At 40.4% G+C, this 23482-nt stretch overlaps 1 protein-coding gene and 1 pseudogene across 8 annotated transcripts in view; both read left to right on the top strand.

Moving 5' to 3' along the window:
* YAP1 (Yes1 associated transcriptional regulator) overlaps positions 1 to 4712 on the top strand; it is a 140771-nt gene extending 136059 nt beyond the window's left edge. For 7 of the 8 annotated variants that reach the window (XM_015100723.3, XM_015100725.3, XM_015100721.3 and 4 more), the window contains one exon: positions 1060 to 4712. In XM_015100723.3, coding sequence (XP_014956209.2) covers positions 1060 to 1298 — 239 coding nt within the window. In that variant the 3' untranslated portion in view covers positions 1299 to 4712. 8 annotated transcript variants of the gene reach the window in all.
* Positions 3573 to 21520, top strand: LOC101120435 (proline-rich nuclear receptor coactivator 2-like; annotated as a pseudogene).
* Positions 21521 to 23482: the final 1962 nt, after the last annotated feature.

Here is a 23482-nt window from a genome sequence, read left to right as displayed (position 1 = left end):
CATCCTTTATTGGAAGAGTTGCAGGAGCTTGAAAACCTCCCCCACAGGAGTGGTGCTCCTGTGGCTTACCCTTTGACCTGGACTTGGCAGCTGTCAGAGGGCATGAGCTGGCTGGGCAGTGAAAAGGCTCTCCAGCTCGCTGGCCCGTCAGCTTGCCGCTTCTGGGAGCGTTTGGCGGGGCTTCTGTGCTGGTGTGCATCCAGCCCGTGGCGTCGGTGTCCCTGGGAATCCACACCACCCTCTCCTCATCTGGATCTTAAGTCATCCGTACGAGTCACCTCAAACCCATCTCATTCATAACACCTTTCCTTATTCCTCTCTCCCCCGTTTCTCCCTTCTCTCTAAACTTTTATAACAATTAATGGTTTATGTTAGTTTTTCTGAAAGCCTAGTCCATGGAAGTGTTCATGAATGTTAACGTCATCATGGGCAAAAAAGGTTTCTTGGCCAGGTAAGTTTGGGAGACCAGTAAGCAAAGAAAGCTAGGAAGACTTACTTTTCCAAGGACTTCTGGGAGGCGTGGTTTTACTATTGTGAATGTGAATCTCCTGAGAGTGGGATAGAGTTTCATGCAGCCTTTTTATTTTATTCTGTTCCCCAGTGTGTACTTGCGAGAAAGACAGGCATACCCATGCATCTTTGTTTTCCCTTACTGTGGCGGTGCACGCCTGGAGCAGTCGGGTACTGACGCTGTTGAGTCACACCTGCGCTCGCTCTCTCTCGCTGTATATAATGTTTCGACGAAAAGTACTGATACAGTTGTGTCCTATCTGTCCTCTCTCTCTTGAGTATATAATGTTTCAGCGAATTTCTTCCCAGGACCCTCTTCAGTGCTGACCACGCAGGAATAAGCAGTCAGACTTGTTCAGTATCTGAACACATGAAGCTGAAGGAGACTTGGCATTGTTACTTTGCTCTCTGTAGGTTGTTTGGCCTAAAGTAAACTGTGGGCATCAGTGGAGGAAGTCCATCAGGAATGCGTTTCTTTCCCTACGTGTGTCACGATGTCAGCTTTTCAAAGGGACCTGTTTTCTTTCTGTCTCTCTCTGGTCCATCTAGGTGACACTATCAACCAAAGCACCCTGCCCTCCCAGCAGAACCGTTTCCCAGACTATCTTGAAGCCATTCCTGGGACAAACGTGGACCTCGGAACCCTGGAGGGAGATGGGATGAACATAGAAGGGGAGGAGCTGATGCCGAGCCTGCAAGAAGCGTTGAGCTCCGACATCCTCAACGACATGGAGTCTGTTTTGGCCGCCACCAAGCTAGATAAAGAAAGCTTTCTTACATGGTTATAGAGCCCTCAGGTAGACTGAATTCTAAATCTGTGAAGGATCTAAGGAGATAAGACCTATACCTGAAATTTCCAGTTAAGCCAGGGGCAGTCTTCTGGCTAATACAGAAAAAGATGAACAAACGTCCAGCAGGATTCTTTCATCCACTATTTTGCTCTTCTTGTCCATTGCTGCTGTTAATATATTGCTGACCTCTTCCATAGTTGGCTCTAAGGAATCAAAAACAAACTTTTGTTTCTTTTGCTATTATAACTACTGTTTGTTTTGGGGGCTGGGGAAAGTGAGCCTGTTTGGATGATGGATGCCATTCCTTTTGCCCAGTTAGATGTTCACCAATCGTTTTAACTAAATACTCAGACTTGGAAGTCAAATGCTTCATGTCACAGCATTTAGTTTGTTCAAGCAACTGTTCTTCAGCTGCCTTTGGCCAGTGGGAAAACATGACTTACTGGTCTAACAAGCCAAAAATGTTGTATCTGATGTTTAGTACTTAGACTGATTTGAAGAGCTAGCTGAAACCAAGGCTGAAGACTGTTTTACTTTCAGTGGGTTTTTTTTCCTCCTAGTGCTATCATTAGTCACATAGTGACCTTGATTTTATTTTAGGAGCTTCTAAGGCTTGAGATAATTTCCATAGAAATATATTAATTATTGCCACATACTCTAGTATAGATTTTGGTGGGTTTTATTGTGGGGTTTTTGTTTGTTTTTCTTTTTTTTTTTTTGGTCTTCATCGGAATTTTTATTGTCTTAGGGGTTTTGTTTTGTTTTTTTCTTTTTTCCTCAGAATCTAAGGCAAATTACCATTGTAGTGCATCTGTTTATACTTGTAGCTCGGGACAGCTATTATAGTTCCTTTGGTAAATCTACATGTCCTGGGTTTTTTTACCATCTTATTTAAATCTTGGTAATCAGCTCTCTTTATATATACCCACACACACTTAATAATGTTTATAATAGTGTGATAGCAGAATGTATCTTTTTTTTTTTAGTTTTCCCTACTTTCCAATTTATTTTAAAATGGTAGCTATGAATGTATGCATTTAGAATACAAGACTAGTAGTTTATATTTCACAAATAGTTTAAATCCGGTTGGGGTAGTGTGCAGTTGGTGGTGGTTTAGTGTTCTAGAAAGGGCTGTTCTTATGGATAGTGCCTCCAGGAGTCTTGTATGCCCTCTGGGCACACAGTGGATATTATCTGCTGAATTTGAAAGAAGTAAACAAGAAATGGCTTTATTATCCCCTTTAGCTTTGGAAGAGTACCTTTGCCTTAGTTTTGGAAGTAAAATCTAGTAGTTTAGTTCTCTTTTATAATGAACACATTAAACACTACATTGAAATATTGCCTACAAAATTGTTTTTACTTATAAGACTTGCTCCTACTTCTATATGCTGAGAATTTACCCTGGATAGTATATGGGATACTGTAAGGTCATAAGTTAGCTGGTAAAGTGATCAGATTAATGTATATTACTAGTTGATTTTAGCAAAGAAATAGAGATGATCATGATTATACTTTTATTTTTACTGGAAGAGATATAACTAGAGTATGTGTCTACAGGAATAATAATGTTTTCCAAAGAGTATTTTTAAAGGAACAAAATGAGCATGAATCAACCCTTCAGTATAAGCTATGAAGTAATACTTGCTTGTGAATTACAGTGGCATCAGCTAGCACCTCTACGATTAAGGGTCTTTCAGTGTTTATAGAGTAAGCCCTTATTTTCAAGGGTTTATAAGACATAAAATCTCTCTTTTCCTGGCTAAAACTGCTATGAAAAGCCTCAGCTTAGGAAAACCTCAGGTGGGGTTTGTTCGTTTTTTTTTCTGATTACAAAATGTAAGTATTTTGACCCTTCAGTTTAGAGGATTGCAAAAGTTGGAAGTAAAGTTTTATATTAGGTGATTTCAGTGCTCAAAATGCAGTCATTGTGTTATATATATTGATTCATAGGTTGATCATTCGTAATAATTGACTCTAAGGCTATTATTAAAACAGCAGAAAGATTAAATCTTGAATTAAGTCTGGGGGGAAATGGCCACTGTGCAGATAGATGTATTGATTTTTTTTTTTAGAGGAATAATGAATTTCTGCCTAGAATGCATAATTGAGTTTATGGATGAATGATACAGCATGTTGGCTTTTTTATATGCAGAAGATCAAAGCTACTTAGAAGGAGTGCCTACAATTTGCCATTAAGCCACAAATTAAGATCTCATCTTATATATCAGCAGAGTAGCTTTAGATTAGGGGAAAGGGTGGGAAAATGGGAGGGGGATTGTGAAGATTTAGTGGGACCTTGATAGAGAACTTTATAAGCTTCTTTTTCTTCAATAAAAACTTGTCTTGTATATTGCTGTCATTAAAAGCAGTTGTTCCTAAAATTTCAATCACTTAAGTACACCCACAAAACAAAAATACGGAGTTCTTCATTCCCCCTCGATTTGGATTTACCCAGTTATACCTCAGTGTTGTGGCAGCACCGTGATGTCTGAAGGACATGGTGCTTTGACCTAATCGTAACCGTTGTACTGACCTGAAGGAGACCTAAGCCTTTCTCTTTCTGAATTTGAATCACAGTCTTGATGTGGTCTTTCTTGTTTTTTTTTGTCCTTGTTCCTAATGTAAAAGTGTTTAACTGCTTCTTGGTTGTATTGGGTGGCATTGGAATAAGATTTTAACTGGGTATTCTTGAATTGCTTTTACAATAAACCAATTTTATAATCTTTAAATTTATCAGCTTTTTACATTTGTGTTCTTTTTAGTTAGGGCTTATTAGATCTACTTATGGTTGATGGAGCATATTGATTTATAGTTTCAGATTTTCCAGAGCACTATTTGTTATAATAACTACTTTCTAAACAGTAGTGCTTTAAAAAAAATTGGAAAGTAACTTTTATACAAATTATGTTGCTGTTTTAAGTATTCGTACTAAATAGATGCATTTTATATGGAACCTTGGCAGAAACACTAAGATTTTAAAAATAAAACTAATTGTGTAATTCATAATTTACACTAATCAGTGTTGAAACTCAAACAGTGCAAAAGTGGGAGGCAATATCCAGTGATTTACAGTTTCATAGCTTCTTTGCATCTGAGAAATGAATGCTCAGATCAACTTTATCTTCCATAAGCACGTTTTTACAAGAATTGTGGGTGTGCCTATCTTAACAGTTGTTTTCTGTGTCTTGACAAAATATTCTCCACATTTTAAATGTTTTATATTAGAGAATTCTTTAATGCACACTTGTCAAATATATATATATAGTACCAATGTTACCTTTTTATTTTTTGTTTTAGATGTAAGAGCATGCTCATATGTTAGGTACTTACATAAATTGTTACATTATTTTTCTTATGTAATACCTTTTTGTTTGTTTATATGGTTCAAATATATTCTTTCTTTAAACGCTTCTTTGTTGTTTTTAACAGTTAATATATTTAAAACTTTTTTGGCTTCTTAATGGGTCTTCCAGTAGAATAAGTGCAAGTAATAAAAGGTGATAATAGTGGTAACTAACTGGCAGACAGGTTAAACTTAAGGTCGGTTTGGCACCTGGAACTTCTGCAGTGTGGATATAATTCTTTGAACTTTCTGTGCTGTACTCTTCCTGTAAACCATCCTCATTGATAAAAGTGTATAAGCAGAACTGTATCCCCTTCAGTCTTAAATGATTTTACTACATGTGTTAATAGCAGCACAGAAGAAAATAATGTTTCTTTCAAAATAGCCTTTGGTTTTATGTCTCCAAAATAGAATACTTAATGTGCTATGCTAAGTCACTTCAGTCTTGTCGAACTCTTTGCAACCCTGTGGACCATAGCCCACCAGGCTCCTCTGTCTGTGGGAATCTCCAGGCAAGAATACTAGAGTGGATTGCTGTGCCCTCCTTCAGGGGATCTTTGCAACCCAGGGATCAAACCCATGATTCTTATTTCCTGCATTGGCAGGTGGGTTCTTTATCACTAGCACTACCTGGGAAGCCCTATAATACTTAAGAAAATTATTAGGTATTATTTTATAAATTAAAATACTCACAGATTAAGTGGTAGGCTCTGAACTTTGAAGAAGCAGATTTGTCTTTGAAAATCATTTATTTCTGTGTGTATATAATATCTTAATTATTGACATGTTTTTGGTGAGGCAAGTCTGAAAACAGTGTTTTATTATATATAATTTCTTTATGATAGTAAAACATTTTATAGAACTTGAAATTGATTGTTCCCCTTCTGCAAAATGCACAGCCCCTACTGGTTGTACACTTTAACGCAAAACCATACTGTGTGTCTATAGACATTGCCCCTCCTACTAGGGAGCTACTCTTAAGAGGCCGTACGCTTTATATTGGATGGCTTACAGTCCTTCTGGAGTCTGTGAACCAGAATTGTATAGCCTTCAGGTAACTGATTTAGTCAGTCTGAGTCAGTAAAATTCTCAGAATATATTAATTTGGATTTGGGAAAAACAGCCTCTAGAGAGAATAAGGACTAGTAATGGGAAGTGGTGAGCAGCCCAGTGAGTTATCCCTTGACTTCCATCCTGTCGGCTGAGGTTGTAAAGAAAGAGCAGGGTCAAGGACCCCATCACATGTTCTTTCCTTCTGTAATGACAGCTCGGCCGTCCCTGGCCCTGGAAGCCATCACTTAGACTGAAAATCCGGCTTTACTTGGTATTGAGGGCAAATCCATGTACTGCTCTCTTGGACTCCATGCACACTGCTGCTTCTGGAATCAGCCTTCTCTCTGGCTGGACGACTTGTCCCCGCCCTGCTTTAAATTGTTGCCATTTAATTTCTTTATTTAAATAGTCCTGAAAACTTTCATAAACAGTCCTCTTCAATTAAAAATTTGCTGAGTTAATATCAGATGAGAATTCTGTGACATATAGTGCTGTAGTTTTTTCAGATCAAACATGAAATGTTTTTTGCCATATTATCTGTATACAAAAAGCTCTGATACAAGTGAAATTAATAATTTTCTAACCATAAACATAGCCTTAAACTGGCAAACATAATAGTACCACAAATGAAAACAGTTACAGAATCAAGGCGCTAGCAAAATAAGATGATGTTTAAAAGATACTCTGAATTTTTTAATCTGTCATATTTTAACCACAAACAAAAACTCCTGAATCAGGTGACTTGACATCTAAACTGAGAGGACTCTGTTAGAAGTTGAAAACAAAATGAGACAAAACTGGGTCTGTGTGTTGCTAATTGGAGATATCTGAGTGAAGAGCCTATTTCTATAAAATTCCTAAACAGCTAATCTGGCACTTGGATTTCTTTTTCTTTTTTTTAAGTGAAACTATTAAATACTAGAGTTACTGTAACTTTGTGAAGCTGATGCTGGTTTGTATTGCAGAGTCAGTGAATGGACAATTTCTTGTTCAGTCACTCAGTCGTGTCCGACTCTTTGCCACCCCACGGACTACAGCACGCAGGACAGTGCTTGAGTCTTACTAAAAGAAACCTCTCCGAAAAACAGACCAAAAAACATCATCTAAATCAGGAGGGTATCCTATTAGCATGACTGAAATTATTTCTTAGGCTTAGGACACAATTTTACCCATGTTTCCTTATGTCTCAAGTATCTTCTGAGACTATAGTCCCTATGACCTTCACATAGAACTTCACATGTGGACATCACAGAGTCCATACAAAGTAGTCTATGAGTTAAACATCACCTTTTGGGTATAATTTTCATTGTAACATTCTAGAAGTCTCATCTCAGTTCCATTTAAGGATGTATTGTGAGTTCAAGTTCTTGTGTATAGTGGATTTACCCAGGATTAAAATGATGGTATATTAGAAATGATGGCCAATTAGAAGAGAAATTCATTTTCTTTATGTTGTAGATTAAGTGGCAGAACTTGAGACAAAAGCACTGCTGCATGAGTGCTGTCTCCCTGAACTCCTGAAGCCAACAGTGATAAATGGACTAGGAAATTGAAGAGCATTTCTCCTTAATTGAGCTTTATAGTGACTTGTATTTATCTACAGCTGGGGTTCAACAGAAACATCTCATTGGCTCAGTGATGAGCATCTGAATAATGGTCAGAATATCACAGCTGCATGAGATTCCAATCGCTGGGGTAACCATGAATTAGGACCTTAGATTTTATGAGAGATATGAAGAGTCATATTCATGAAGCGTCAGGCTGCTGAGTAACTTGAAGTCACACTGCAAAGCTACATGTGCAGTAGCTACTGAAGAAGGCCATTTGCTGAAGTATTTTCTCCAGACACCAAGAAATCTCTTGAGCCCTATAAGATAACCTCGGAAAGACTGGCCAGAGTAGAATGTGGGCTGGAGATTTAGTTGTCTCTTACAATCTAAATCTTAAATAGCATATGCCCGTGTATTGTCCAGTCAAAAAATGGCTGATGCCTTACAGGAAATACGTTATTTTATAAACAGCTCAGAACTACACACACACCCCCCTTTATTTTTTTAGCCACACCACAGGGCACCTGGGATTTTAGTTCCCTGGCCAGGGATCACACCCATGCCCCCAGCATTGGAAGCACAGTCTTAACCACTGGACTGCCAGAGAAGTCCCAAGACTCCCTCTGAGGGTGCATCATTGATCTAAAATGGAGCAGGAAGCCCTGGCTGAATCAGGAATGTTGTTCAGGAAATTTAACATTGATTAAATAACTATTGACCAAATCCCAATCAGTTTTCTAAAATCATTAAAGCAAATTTCTCAAGGCCTGAACATTTCCAACAGTTTACAGTGTTGTACCGTGCTAAATATTGCAGAGTTCAAAAGCAGATTCTTTCCCTTATCAAGGTTACATCTCACTGCCATCACTATGGGAGTGGAAGACTGGAACTTCTCTAAAGGGTCAAGTGAAAATAGTATAATTTATCCAGTCTCTGACACTGGTTATAAGGACCAAAACAAAATATAGGAATAACTGGTAAGTTACTGGCATTCTTTAAAAGCAACGTTTTTCAATATGAGTATGATCTTTCTCATCTTTATATTGTTATTGAATGATCCTTCAAACTTGAGTAGGTCTACTCAGGGTACTTGCATAGTTACATCAGTTGGCTTGCTCTCATTAGTATGCACTCCAAGTGACCTACCCCTCCCATTTTTATCTAAATATGCTTTGATACTTTTTTTCAACAGCAATGAGTAATATTCTATAATAATTACCAAAATGTTTATACATGTTACCTTATTTGGAAAAAACAGCAATGGCCACAGGACTGGAAGTCAGTTTTCATTCCAGCCCCAAAGAAGGGCAGTTGAAAGAATGTTCCAACTACCAGACAATTGTGCTCATTTAACATGCAAGTAAGATTATGCTCAAAATCCTTCCCAGTTAGGTTTCAGCAGTATGTGAACCAAGAACTTCGAGATGTACATGCGGGGTTTAGAAAAAGCAGAGGAACTAGGGATCAAGTTGCCAACATTCATTGGATCATAGAGAAAGCAAGGGAATTCCAGAAAAACATCTACATCTGCTTCATTGACTATGCTAAAGCCTTCGACTATGTGGATCACAGCAAATTGGAAAATTCTTCAAGAGGTGGGAATACCAGACCACCTTCCCTGTCTCCTGAGAAACATGTATGCAAAGCAAGAAGGAACAATTAGAACCAAGCAACATGGAACAACGGACAGGTTCCAGATGGGGAAAGGAGTATGACGGCTGTATATTGTCACCCTGTTTATTCAGCTTACATGCGGAGAGTACATCATTTGAAATGACAGGCTGGATGAAGCACAAGCTGGAATCAAGATTGCCAGGAGAAGTATCAAAAACCTTGGATATGCAGATGATACCACTAAAATGGCAGAAAGTGAAAAGGAACTAAAGAGCCTCTTGATGAGAGTGAAAGAGGAGAGTGAAAAGCTGGCTTAAAACTCAACATTCAAAGCACTAAGATTATGGCATCCAGTCCCATCACTTCATGGCAAATAGAAGGGGGAAAAATAGAAGCAGTGACAGACTCTTTTCTTGGGCTCCAAACACTGTGGACAGTAACCGCAGCCATGAAATTCAAAGGCGCTTGCTCTTTGGAAGGAAAGCTATGACAAACCTAGACAGCACATTGAAAAGCAATGACATCACTTTGCTAACAAAAGTGTGTATAGTCACAGCTGTGATTTTTCCAGTAGGCTTGTAGAGATGTCAGATACAGAATACTGAGCACCAAAGAATTGATGCTTCTGATTTGTAGCGCTGGAAAAGACTCAGGAGAGTCCCTTGGACTGCAGGGAAATCAAACCAGTCAGTCCTATAGGAAATCAACTCTGAATATGCATCTGAAGACGGATGCTGAAGCTGAAGCTCTAGTACTTTGGCCACCTGATGCAAAGAGCCAGCTCATTACAAAAGGCCGTGATGCTAGGAAAGGTTGAAGGCAAAAGAAGAGGGCAGCAGAGGATGAGATGCTTAAATAGCATGACCAACTTGATGAACATGAATTTGATCTAACTCTGGGAGATAGTGAAGGACAGGGAAGCCTAGGGTGCTGCGGAACGTAAGGTCACCAAGATTTGGACATGGCTTAGCAACTGAAAAACAACAGCAGAACCTTACTTGATCAAGTAAGGCCAAGTCCTTTAAGGTATTATTACTGCTTCTCCTAAGTGCCTTAAACCTAGGTCCAAATCCCATCCTATGGGAAGTGACTGGTAAAAGTTGAGGGCATGGCCCATAACTGGGGAACTTGTGCACACAGGCAAACTCTACTCACGGGGCCTCTTCCGTATCTATCCCTGGCCCCACTGCAGGTGGGACTGTGCCTTCATACAGAGCTAATCCTAGCAAAGACTGCCACAGCATTGCAGTGCTCTTGGTTATCAAGGCTAATGTTCCGTTTTTGAGAATCATGTATACATAGATTCAAGAAACAATGCTGTCGGGTAATATTCTAGTCTTGAGTAGTGGTATGGTAACTTCCTCAAGTTGTTCACAAAATAGAAGAGAGAAAACTGCTAAGTGTTGAAGGGTAGTTCACACAGTGTACCGTGAGAGTGTAGTCTAGGGAAAGACTTCCTCCTGGGATGATTAGGAACAGCTTCATTCTGGTGGCATTTAAATTGAGCATTGAGGGGTTGTGATTTAACCAGCAGAAATGGTGTTACACACAGAGGAGAGCGCAAAGCAGGACTGTGGGTATAGGGAGTATTTCCTTTGGTCTGTAAACTAATATGATGGATTGACTCAGTATATTTGGTATGCGCCAGGCCTTATTCCTGACTTTACTGCTGCTGCTAAGTCGCTTCAGTCGTGTCCAACTCTGTGCAACCCCATAGACGGCAGCCCACCAGGCTCCCCCGTCCCTGGGATTCTCCAGGCAAGAACACTGGAGTGGGTTGCCATTTCCTTCTCCAGGGCAGAAAAGTGAAAGTGAAATCACTCAGTCGTGTCCGACTCCTAGCAACCCCATGACTGCAGCCTACAAGGCTCCTCCGTCCACGGGATTTTCCAGGCAAGAGTACTGGAGTGGGGTGCCATTGCCTTCTCCAACTCTGGAAGACGGCAAAGATCAAAGCAAACACAAATCTCTGCCCTCACAGAGGTTACTACACTCCACAGCCAGGACCAGATAATAGTATGTATTGAGTGTCCACTGTAGGCCAAGCACTTTTCATGTATGTATTCATTCAGTCCTGGCAACAGCCCACTGAGGTATGTCCTATCCTAGTTTAGCAGGTAAGAAAACTAGCAGAGTTCACACAACATTTGTGTTTAAAGTACAGGCTTGCCATTCACATTTTAAGAAAATGATGATTGAACTTGCACAAAGGTTAACAAAATCCGCTGGATATACAGGAAAAAAAATGTAGATAGCTGCATACACATCCCCAGATACTACCGGTGAACTCAGTACTTTTTCTACATAGCGAGTGGAAAACGAGGGAACATCATTTCAAAGGCACCTGATGTTTCCCCAATGGTATAATCAGACTTGTCTGCTCAGACAATGAAGTACTGTAGATGGTGTTTCTCACACAGAGATAGAAATTAGGAAAACTGGTGTCTGAGCAGATTCCTAACTTGTGAAACTTACCTCAAGCAAAGGAAAACTGGAAAATCTAATTTCGTGAGTCCACCAAGAGCAGTAACTCGTAGGCTCGAAGGCCATGAACCACTGGAGTAGGGGAAAGGAGTGTCATTGAACAGAAACGGGCCGAGTGAACCACCAGCAGAAAACTGAAGTCACAGACTTAGCATCAGGAAGAGGTGGCAGTACTTCCATATGTGCTGAACCACACATCCAGTCTGAACCCTTTGGACTGGACTACCATGAGCTGAGACGTGATGCGGGGAATGCACGCTGACAGCGCCCGCATTCCTGCTGAGGGGCAGGAATCACAAGCTGGTATGAGCAGGGGGGCACTCGCTTCTGTGTGGCTCCTTGGAGACCAGGGGCAACAGACCCTTGCAGCTGTGCCCCCAGAGACGGGTATGTGGGGGTAACACATAGCTCCAGAAGCTCTTGAAGGTGGCTAGAAGGGGGGTCACAAGACCTCAGTGACCCAGACTTGAGTTCTTAGTACCCCTCACTGTTCACTCCTCCAGAGAGGAGTGAGTTCTGGGGGAATTGTCTCTGGCCTCTCCATTCAAGAGGAGACTGAATCATGTCCAGGAAAAAGATCCATGAATTTGTAGAGTAAAACAAGGGCCAGAGAGGAAGCCACCCACACAGGAGAAACTCCTTATTCTGTCAATATCAGAGAGCACCTCCTGGGTGGAAGGTATTCTGCTAGGTGGGTGTAGAGTCACCGTGATGAACAGGACAGCATCCCTGCCCACGTGGAGCTGGCAGTCTCGAGGGGGAGGCCAACCTGAAATACTTCACAGCCATCTAACTATGATTGTGATCACTGTTAACCGTAAGGAGTCTGGGAGCCAAGAGGGATGTGTTGGCCAAGTGGATGAAAAATAGAGGTTGCTAACTCTCTTAATCCTGTTTTGTCATGAAGAACAAATTTATTTAGATGATGAATTTAATGGGCAACTCTAGAGTGTATTTGATCTCATTAAACCAACTTGACACTCAGGAAACCCTAAAAACAAGATCAGTCCACAACCCTTTAAAATCAAGAGCAAAATGAAAAGAAACCCAAGCTAACACAGCAGTTCGAAACGCACAACATGGATTTAAAAGCTTTGTCACTTCCCAATTTTTAAATGCAGGTCAAATTTCACTAGAACATGCCTGTTTATGGTTAAAGCAAGAATTCCATGGTCCTACCCAAAGAGTCCCACTTGAATAATACAACAAAAGAATGTTGGCAATTCTGTTATTTTATCCCTAACTAGAATTGGCCTTATTTCTCCGATTGATTCTGTGAATTTTAAAATTGACCAGAATGGGTGGGTTGGGGGGCTGATTTTGGCATCTATCCAGCTGTTTTGAAGCACACCAGGCTGAGAAACCTCCCTTGATTAGGACAAGTAGGGCAAAGGCCAAGCTGACTGAAACATCAGATGGTCCTGTTTTTGTTTTTAAAGAAATGCCCCAAAGCCTGAGTTGGATCCTAGAGTTCTCTTTATTCCCCAGAACCAGCATCTAGCAAAGAAGAGATTTGTTTATGGCACTACCCTTTCCCCTTGGCCACAGCAGAGTATTTTTCCTTTGGGCTAAATGTGTAAGTGGCAACTGGTTTCCAAGACTATTCAACACACATGGCTGTTGAACAATTTCGGACTGATACTAACAGCCTCCCTTGACAACCCCAGGTGTGGGGAGGCCTCTGGGGCATTGGTTCGGAGAGAGCCTCGCTGAGCAGGTGGGCCGGGTGGCCAGGAACGAGGTCAGCACAGTCCTGACTGCGAGCCTGATCCATCAGACTCACAGGAGCAGACAAGATGGTGCAAGACAGGGTTTACCCAGGTTTCCGAATCAGAGAAGAGGGACTCAGAGATGAATGCGACCCTGAAGGCTGGAGGAACCTGCTCAAAGCCACCCAGCTAGAAAGAGGCAGAGCCAGGGACAGAACCTTCAACTTCAGACTTTGCGTGAATTTATCCTGTTAACTACATTGGTAAAAATCGCATAGACTCAAAAACTCTTCAAATTGCCTGTATACAGGACAGCAAGATGCTCACACTGTGAAAAGCAGGCCCATAGTACTAAGATTTACAGAAGAAAAGGCAAATCCAGGTTACCAGTTTCAAGACTTCTCTGGTACCTAGGCTTACAGAGTGGAGGGGGTCCATGTAATCATCTTTAAAGGGTCATTTTTCTTGTGCTCTCTTTGTCTTCAGAATATATAGTTCTATGTGAGTTCAGTTGGTGGGAAGGTGGCTACTGTGTGTCAGAAAGCCTGCTTGGCCAGTGGGGAGTTCCCACTGCTGCTGCTGCTACACTACTATTACCAGCCAGCTGTCCAGAGCTGAGTGTAGGCCAGCACTCTGCTAAGAGATTTATTAGCTCATCTAACAAACGATGAATCAGCATGTGCCTGCTTTCAAAGAACTCCTTTAGGGAAGTGGCTCTGAATCCTGGTTGAATATTAGAATCCCTTGGGGAGATTGGAGGGCACCTTGATGTGTGGGCTCCCCCTTCAGAGGCGGTGCTTCCATTGGACAGGGGTAGAGCCTGGGTACCAGGAGTGTTTAAGGCTCTCTAGATAATTGCAACGTGCAGCCAGGATTGGGCCCCACTGAGCCAAGGTGAAGCACACAGACGTGTAAACGGCAGTGACAGGTGAGTGCACCACAGTCTGCGTCATCCTGTGTGCTCGGGGAGCCCACAGATAGCAAAAGTCAGGAGGAGGTTCACCGAGGAAGTGAAATGTGAGGGAGCGTCACTTCAGGCCTGTCTCACCAAGGTGTGTCCAAGAGGAGTCTGTTCTCATCATGCTGCTTTGACTCACAGCTACCCAGGTGGCCCTGTCCCAGATGGAAACTTTGGAAAAGCCTGAGCCAGTTAAGGTCCAACCAGCACTCGTGAAGGCAGGCGTTTCCCCCACAAAGTCACACCCAGCAGGAGGTGCCTATTTTATTTTCTGCCTGGATCTGCAGTTCAGCAGCAGAGCCTCTGTCCCCAGGAGGGACTGCATGGGACTGGACATCAGTGAGCAGGGGGCTGGCTTGTTTGAGGAACTTCCCTTCTTGGCATGTGGTGGTTTAGTTGCTAAGTCGTGTCCGACTCTTGCAACCCCATGGACTGTAGCCCGCCACACTCCTCTGTCCATGGGATTCTCCAGGCAAGAATACTGGAGTGGGTTGCCATTTCCTTCCCCAAGGGAATTTCCTGTTGGAGACCTGAATCCTGCATTGCAGGCAGATTCTTTACCCACTGTGCTGTGAGGGAAGCCTTCTTAGCATAACTCTCCATAATCCAGCATAATCTTTAGGGTAGGAGTTGTAGCTAGACCATGGAACTCCTGATTAATATTGCAGCTACACTAGAAGTCAGATGGGTTTTATGTGAGAATTGAGGGATTGACAACTAATTCATAACACCGCTTTCAATAGGTAAATTCATTCTAGTTCTAAACAGTCAACTGGTAAAGAATTCTTGGAATATGTTCCCACTATGGAAATTGAGTCTGTATGGTATACATTACAATCAGAGACATTAATCAGATATTTATTAAATATAAAATATTATATTTTAAAATCAATATTTGGCCTAACTGCATCAATGTTGGTCAGTTCAGTCACTCAAATGTGCCACACATTAAATTGTTTAACATATGGAACAAAATGGCAGCAGGATGCTGGTTAAAATTTTACATGAAAACATTTTGCAAATTAAAACTTTACAATTTTAAGGCTTTCTTTCTGTCGGTACGTTTTGACTATTTTGAAAGCAAACTATCCACAATGACAATGGATGAAACACCCTGGCCTTACTGTAAGTGACCTTCAGTCCTGCCTGGAGGTGAGAGTCGTGGGCCGCTCAGACCTTCTCCTTCTCCGAGGCAGTGGTCAGAGTGAGCTGGCCCCTGATCTGCATCGCAGCAGGGAATTCAGTAGCCCAGGGGCCCAACAAGCAGACTGGAGATGGGAGATCTGATTTGAAGTTGTCTGACAAGACTGCCCTGTAGTTTCCACTTCTAGGACCTTATCCCAAGAAAAGAATTGAGGATGTATGCAAGAATTCAGCAAACTAAGAGCAAAAAGTCTGGGAATAACTTAGTTTTCCAAAACAGAGCTTTGTAACATGAATTGTTATATCCATAAAATAAAATACTATGCAACCAACTATCAGGAATGAGGCTAAAGAATTACATTGATTGATATGAAAAAATGTTGACAATATTGAATACTCTGACAAAAAGGTAATAAAATTATACTCTTAGGACCAACCTCATGACTAACACAAAACAGTACTGAGTAGCAAAACAATAGTGTTAAACATTTATCTCTTTTTATTGAAAAACTAGATAAATGCATTTTTTAAAGAGAATTATAGACATTAAAGTGATTACAGAGATTATCTCTGAGTGACAGGATGATGTGTGATTTTATTCCTTTTTGTTTATCTCTGGTCATTTTTCTTTTAAAAAAATTTTTTACCTGTTTTAGGGGGCTGCACCGCATAGCATGTGGCATCTAAGTTCCCTAACTAGAGATCAAACTCATGCCTCCTGCGGTGGTCATTTTTCTACAATGAGTGTGTATTTCTTCTGTTGAGTTAAAAAATAAAAAACCTTTAGGTTTGTGACTTATCTCTATATCTGTCTTTGAGTAGATAATATTCCTTCGGGGATTTATATTTCTGAAGGCCTTGTAAAGTGATGCATCTCCAATCTGAAACTGCTCATCACTTGCTTTAAGTAAGTACAGTTATTACATGTAAGGCTTATATCTCATAAAACTTTTTAAAATGTTACTTCAGATTTTGTAAGGTATGAATTCTTTATGATACTGTAATGGTGCATACATGACACTGTGTTAGTCAAAAGCCTTATAACTTTACAAGACAAAGAATGACTCTTAATGTATGCAAGTATTTAGAAGATCATTTAGGAGGTAAGGGTATCCCAGGATGGAATACAGAAAGTGACAAAAGACTCTAAATGTGTTACAGGTCTATGAAACAGCCTCACCAAAAGGAGTGGGAAAAAGTTGCTGACCTAAGTAACCTTGGAAATGAATGCAGTCTGTAAGTCTAAAGGAAATCGGAACCTTGCACAGAAACCTTGTAGTCTGATTGATAAAGTTGTTTCCCGCAGGAATATGTGTTAACAATTCTGATACCACCATGAATGTCTTGAAACTGAATAATTAACTAAATGGATGAGGGCCCCTGAGAGTTAGTTAGGTTTTTCATTGTTGGAGGAGGGGTTACAGAGAAGCAAGGGGAGGAGGTTAAAATGATCCATGTGGTAATGGATGAGAATTAGAGATCTTGGTATGAACTCATATTTAGTTTAATTTAGACACAATTGATTATGTATTAAAATATTTATAGGTATGTGTAAATATTTATAGATACAGATATACTCTTACTCTGTCAGGTAAGAGGGCTTATAAGCAACAGCAACAAATACTCTTACCCCCCCTCACCTTTCTCACACAAGCAGCAGCATATTATGCACACTCTTCTGTACCTTGCTTTTCGCTTAATATATCCTACATATCTTCTATGTAAATGGATGAAGCTCACAATTTTTTCACAGTCACACAGAATTGGGTTGTGTGGATATAACGTAAAGTGATAGCTTCCTATTAGTAAAGAGTGAACATGTATTATTTCCAATCTTTTCCATTTCAAAGAATGCTGCAGTAAATCACCTGGTACATGCATTGTTTTGTATACACACATATATCTTTAGGCTAGAGGCCTGAATTAAAGGGTACAAGCATTTGTCATCAGATGAATGAATACAGACATTATTTTAGAGCATAGAGGCCATTCCATTTTTGTACTCCAGCCAGTAGTTTATGAGACTGCTGGTTTTCCCACAACCTTAGCAATAGAGTGGGATGTCCTGCTTTTGGCATTTTGCCAATTTAATTGGTAGGATATGATTTCTCTCTAGTTTTCATTTACATGTCATTTATTGTAAGTCAAACTGAGCATCTTTTGTTCGTAGTGATTCTTCCTAAGGCCCACTTGACTTCGCAGTCCAGGATGTCTGGCTCTAGGTGAGTGGTCACACCATCGTGATTATCTTGGTCATGGAGATCTTTTTTGTATAGTTCTTCTGTGTATTCTTGCCACCTCTTCTTAATATCTTCTGCTTCAGTTAGGTCCATAACATTTCTGTCCTTTATTGTGCCCACCTTTGCATGAAATGTTGGCTTGTTATCTCTAGTTTTCTTGAAGAGATCTCTAGTCTTTCCCATTCTATTGTTTGCCTCTATTTCTTTGCACTGATTACTGAGGAAAGCTTTCTTATCTCTCCGTGTTATTCTTTGGAACTCTGCATTCAAATGGGTATATCTTTCCTTTTCTCCTTTGCCTTTAGCTTCTCTTCTTTTCTCAGCTATTTGTAAGGCCTCCTCAGACAACCATTTTGCCTTTTTGCATTTCTTTTTCTTGGGGATGGTCTTGATCACTGCCTCCTGTACAATGTCAGGAATCTCCATCCATAGTTCTTCAGATACTCTATCAGATCTAATCCCTTAACTCTATTTGTCTCTTCCACTGTATAATCATAGGGGATTTGATTCAGGTCATACCTGAATGGCCTAATGGTTTTTCCCTACTTTCTCTATTTAAGTCTGAATTTGGCAATAAGGAGTTCATTATCTGAGCCACAGTCAGCTCCGGTCTTGTTTTTGCTGACTGTAGACAGCTTCTTCATCTTCAGCTACAAAGAATATAATCAATCTGATTTCAATATTGACCATCTGGTGATGTCCATGTGTAGAATCATGTCTTGTGTTGTTGGAAGAGGGTTCAGTGAATTGGAAGAGACCAGTGTGTTCTCTTGGCAAAACTGTTGGCCTTTGCCCTGCTTTGTTTTGTGCTCCAAGGCCAAACTTGCCTGTTACTTGTTATCTCTTGACTTCCTACTTTTGCATTCCAGTCCCGTATGATGAAAACGATATCTTTTTTGGATGATAGTCCTAGAAGGTCTTGTAGGTCATCAAAGAACGTTCAACTTCAGCTTCTTCAGTATTAGCAGTTGGGGCATAGACTTAGATTACTGTGGCATTGAATGGTTTGCCTTGAAACGAACAGAGATCATTCTGTTATTTTTGAGATTGCACTCAAGTACTGCATTTCAGACTCTTCTGTTGACTTATGATGGCTACTCGATTTCTTCTAAGGGATTCTTGCCCATAGTAGTAGATATAATGGTCATATGAATTAAATTAAGCCCATTACAGTCCATTTTAGTTCACTGATTCCTAAAATGTTCACTCTTGCCTTCTCCTGTTTGACCACTTTCAATTTGTCTTGGTTCATGGACCTGACATTCCAGGTTCCAATGCAATGTTCTTTACAGCATCGGACTTTACTTCCATCACCAGTCACATCCACAACTGGGCGTTGTTTTCGCTTTGGCTCCATCTCTTCATTCTTTCTGTAGTTATTTCTCCACTCTTCTCCAGTAGCATGTTCAGCACCTACGAACCTGGGGAGTTTATCTTTCAGTGTTCTATCTTTTTGCCTTTTCATACTGTGCATGGGCTTCTCAAGGCAAGAATACTGAAGTGGTTTGCTATTCCCTTCTCCAGTGGACCACTTTTTGTCAGACCTCTCCACCAGGACCTGTCTGTCTTAGGTGGCCCTACATGGCATGGCTCATAGTTTCTCTTAGACAAAGCTGTGATCTGTGTGATCACCTTGGTTAGTTTTCTGTGACTATGGTTTTCATTCAGTCTGCCCTCTGATGGCTGAGGATGAGAGGCTTCTGGAAAGTTTATGATGGGAGGGACTGGCCGTGGGGGAATCTTGAGACTTGCTCTGATGAGTGGGACCATGCTCAGTAAATCTTTAATCCAATTTTCTGTTGATAGATGGGGCTGTGTTCCCTAAGCAGTCCACAAAAGTGAGTCCATATTTGTACATTGATGAGAACGACTACTCTGACTTGGCTAAGACTTCTGTCACTTAGTTTTACAATCGTTGCAAAATATACAGAAATGATTAATGATACATGCCTGGTGAGCAGTCAAATACCTAAGGATCCCCATTGTATACCTTAAGTTTTGCGGTCTCAGCAGACCTCACAGAATCATGAATTCTTCAGGTCAATAGAGTTTAGAAACATGGCTGGCTATCTTCAATATCAATTCAGGAAAGCCCATGCCATCATTCAGGAGCCCTCTTACTTCCATGAACGAAATTTCTTAGTCAGCTGCAGGTACATAATCTGGTTCCTTCTGCTTTTGTGGCTTTCTGCATCATCAGGCCTACTTGAAGACTTATTGTAGCGGGTCTGGACACCAGATTGCCTCTGCTGGCTTCAGTGGACCAGCTTTTAATATAAAAATGGAGCATACAGGTAAAATTTCCCCTAGCCATGTAATTTCAGAATCTCTGGTAATTTCACCCACATTGATAATTTCGGCCTAATCTAAAATTTAATCTGTCCTATTTGATCCAGCACCATCAGAATATCACTTAGGTATTCCATCTTATTTTTTTCCATAATAGAAATTAGCAAAAATCTCTGAGTTTGTAAGTGGCTCTGATTATAGTTGTATTTTTACAAACGGAGGGCAGAGGGCAAGTGAAGAACTGACTTACTCTTGCAAGTAAATTGTTGTATTAGCTTCAAGTAAGGCAAGATAGATTCATAAAAAGAGAAGCAGGGCAACTTCCTCTAGCAAGGGAGGCTCAGAATATGCTAGAGATTCGATACACGATCTATTTCAATCTAGGGGTAACGTTCTTTTTCTAAGTACCATCATAGAAAGATTTTTGTTTTCAGCTGATCCTTGGCCAGCAGTTTAGGACTCTGAGCTGGACATTCTCTTTCTTTAAACTATCCAGCAATAACCATGCACTTGTAGATTTCTTCAGTTCCTTGTGGCTTTCATATCATTTTATGTCAGTTGCCGCTTGTTTCTCCGAAGTCTTACCTTTAGTGAGCACTTTCAGATACCATTCTGGTTAGAATTTTGCCACTGTACAGCATGCGTTCCCAGAGTTCTGTCCTTTAATACTTGAAGGATTTTTCTTGCTGTCACATAGAGCATCTAAATGATGATTGCTTCCTGAGAGGCTTTGGCCTGCAGTTGCTTCTGTCATTGGTTTCTATATGAATTAAGGTTCTTGTTATAAGCAACAGAAACAAACTCATACTATTTTAAGCAGAAACTAGTACTTTTTATTAAAAAAAAAAAAAATGCACTGAGTAGATCATAGACTCTGCAGAAGCCAGAGAATCGTATTTAGGGGAGGTCAGTTGAGATGTTGAGGTGGCCAGCGCCTAGCTCGTGGGTGCTCGTGGGCTTCGCCTGTTCCATGCTTCATCTCTCCCTGGAAGGGGAGGGGGGCTTTGAAGCTGAGCAGAAGCTGCCGCCGCCATAGTCCCAGGCTTGAAGTCACTAAGACTTCTCTCAAACTTGCATGCTGAGGAGACTCAGATGTTGGCCTCAGCTCCTAGGCTGAACTCAGCAGATTGGCCCATGAAAACTTCTGTATTGAGACAAAGGAAAGGATCTGTCAGAAAGCAACATCTATTATCCTGGGTGTGGCAGCAAGGAAGAGGACAGTGGAAATCCTGCAATCAGAAAAGCAGACTGAAAGGTGATGAAGAAGCTGAAGATGGGTGGTGGAGAGAGGTGTAACATTCCAGCCCCTCGAACTAGAAATGTTAGTAAGAACAACAACAGCTTAGTAGACGGAAGACCAAGGATCAGAATTCCCAGATGAAGACTGTTCACAAGAAAAAGGAAAGAGGACATACTTGTGATTCAACATCAGCTGCATGGCAGGCCATGCAAAATGGGGGGAAGAATGAAAATTTTCCAAACAATCAAAACTGGAACTCTAGCTTATCAAGTCCCACGTTACTTTTAAGTCTCAAACTAATCAGAACTATGCCAGGGCCAAATTTAGTGAGCCACCATTACCAAGTGTTCTTCCTAAACCACCAAGCCACTGGGTTCCTGTTTCCTTTAATCCTTCTGATAAAGAAATAATGACATTTCAACTTAAAACTTTACTTAAAGTACAGGTATAAAATGAGATAAAGTACTAACAGTTAAACTTAGTCATATTTAAGGATAACTGGCAATTGTTTCAGACCAAATTCACTAGGGAATTAATCTGTAAAACTGATTAACGTAGAAAATATAATTAGACTTCATCTTAATTGTTTTATGTGCACTCGGATGGTAGAATCAGTACAGTTTAAAATAACTGAATTATGGATAATTGTATTTGATCTCTTTACTAGTGTTCTCAATTGAGTAACCATACAAGTGAAACCATTCAAGTTTAGATTTGGGGAATTTAAAGGAATCAACTTTTTATATTGCTTGTTGGGGGAAAATACTGAAGATTATCAGTTCATGGGTCAGCAGATTGACTTGTTAAGATATGGTAAATCTGATTATAACTATCCAGTTAAAGACATAAAGGGGTTGAAAACTATTTGAATCTTTAAGATGTTATTGTCCTACTGCTGCTGCTAAGTCGCTTCAGTCATGTCCGACTCTGTGTGACCCCATAGATGGCAGCCCACTAGGCTCCGCTGTCCCTGGGACTCTCCAGGCAAGAATACTGGAGCAGGTTGCCATTCCCTTCTCCAATGCATGAACATGAAAAGCCAAAGTGAAGTCACTCAGTCGTGTCTGACTCTCAGCTACCCCACGGACTGCAGCCCACCAGGCTCCTCCGCCCATGGGATTTTCCAGGCAAGAGTACTGGAGTGGGGTGCCATTGCCTAGAGACACCTAAATCAGTACACCTAAACCAGTAGTATGGCAACAGCCTGATGCACTGCCTAAAGAAAATGTGAATTTTTTTTTTTTTAGAGAATAGTTGTATTTTAATGAACTGTATGGTGGTGAATGTGGAAAGGACACTAGGGGCTATTTAGAATGAAACAAGTATACCCCACTGGCCCTGTTATGTGCAGTGGATGGGTGTCTGCCAACAAATGCACCAAAACCATTTTTTATAGAAACAGTATTTGGTGTTCAGAGTAGCTTTCAAAATACATTTTTGTATGATGGCACTGCACAAACTATTCTGACAGTGATATGGCTTTAAATCATCCCTGCAAAGGTTTTTTAAAGTTGGGAGCTGTATAATGTGAAAGTTCTGCATACCTAGGAAAGAGCCATGTAAATATATGTAATAAAATTGTAGCATACATGTAAAGTTTTGTTGGCATTTATCCTACAAAAATAGAATATTTTAGTATGAATTTGCTGAATGTAAGACCTGGACTCTTTTATACTATGGCCTAATTTTAAAGGTAAAACAAACTTGTTTTTAAATTTTGCCCTTGTGCTGAAGTGCCAGTGTATGTATATTATAATTGATCTTGCTGTAAACTATATTTCAAAGTAAATCCTAGTGTAAGAAGTTTTATATAACTGAAAAGGTTTTAAGCTGCTAAAACACTTGCTATTTTCGAGATGTGAAATGCAGTATGGGTTTTTTTTTTTTTTTTTCCTTAAACCCCAAGATTAACTATTAAGCAGTCCCTCCAACCTCAAAGATTCCTTTTGGCTTTCAACAACTTGTGTAACCTATGAGTATAGTGTACAACGTCAATGTATTTTTTTTCTTGTCAACAGGTGCAACCCAGGGGGCCAACTTTTTGAAAAAGATGTAATTTGTTGCATAATACCTTGATAACATGTTTTGCTTACTTTAAACATACTAATTAAAACAGCCATCCCAGTAGTAAAAGTAAAGTGTGTGTTTGGGGCAGGGGGGTGGGGGGGGATCTATTTTCTAATTTAGCATCTTTTTTTATACTTTTAAGGAGAATGGCTAAATAGTTTCTCCAAATAAATTGAGGTGAGATAGTATTGTCCAAGTTAAATGATGATATCCTAAAAACAAGTTTTATTTATAAATAGGAAAAGGAGTACGTCAAGGCTGTATATTGTCACCCTGCTTATTTAACTTATATGCAGAGTACATCATGAGAAACGCTGGGCTGGAAGAAGCACAAGCTGGAATCAAGATTGCTGGGAGAAATATCAATAACCTTAGATATGCAAATGACACCACCCTTGTGGCAGAAAGTGAAGAGGAGCTAAAAAGCCTCTTGATGAAAGTGAAAGAGGAGAGTGAAAAAGTTGGCTTAAAGCTCAACATTCAGAAAACAA

Source organism: Ovis aries, chromosome 15 (genome assembly GCF_016772045.2).
Source record: "Ovis aries strain OAR_USU_Benz2616 breed Rambouillet chromosome 15, ARS-UI_Ramb_v3.0, whole genome shotgun sequence".
NCBI classification, from domain to species: Eukaryota; Metazoa; Chordata; class Mammalia; order Artiodactyla; family Bovidae; genus Ovis; species Ovis aries.
Note: the sequence above shows the minus strand (reverse complement) of the source record. Positions and strands in the feature narration are given on the sequence as shown.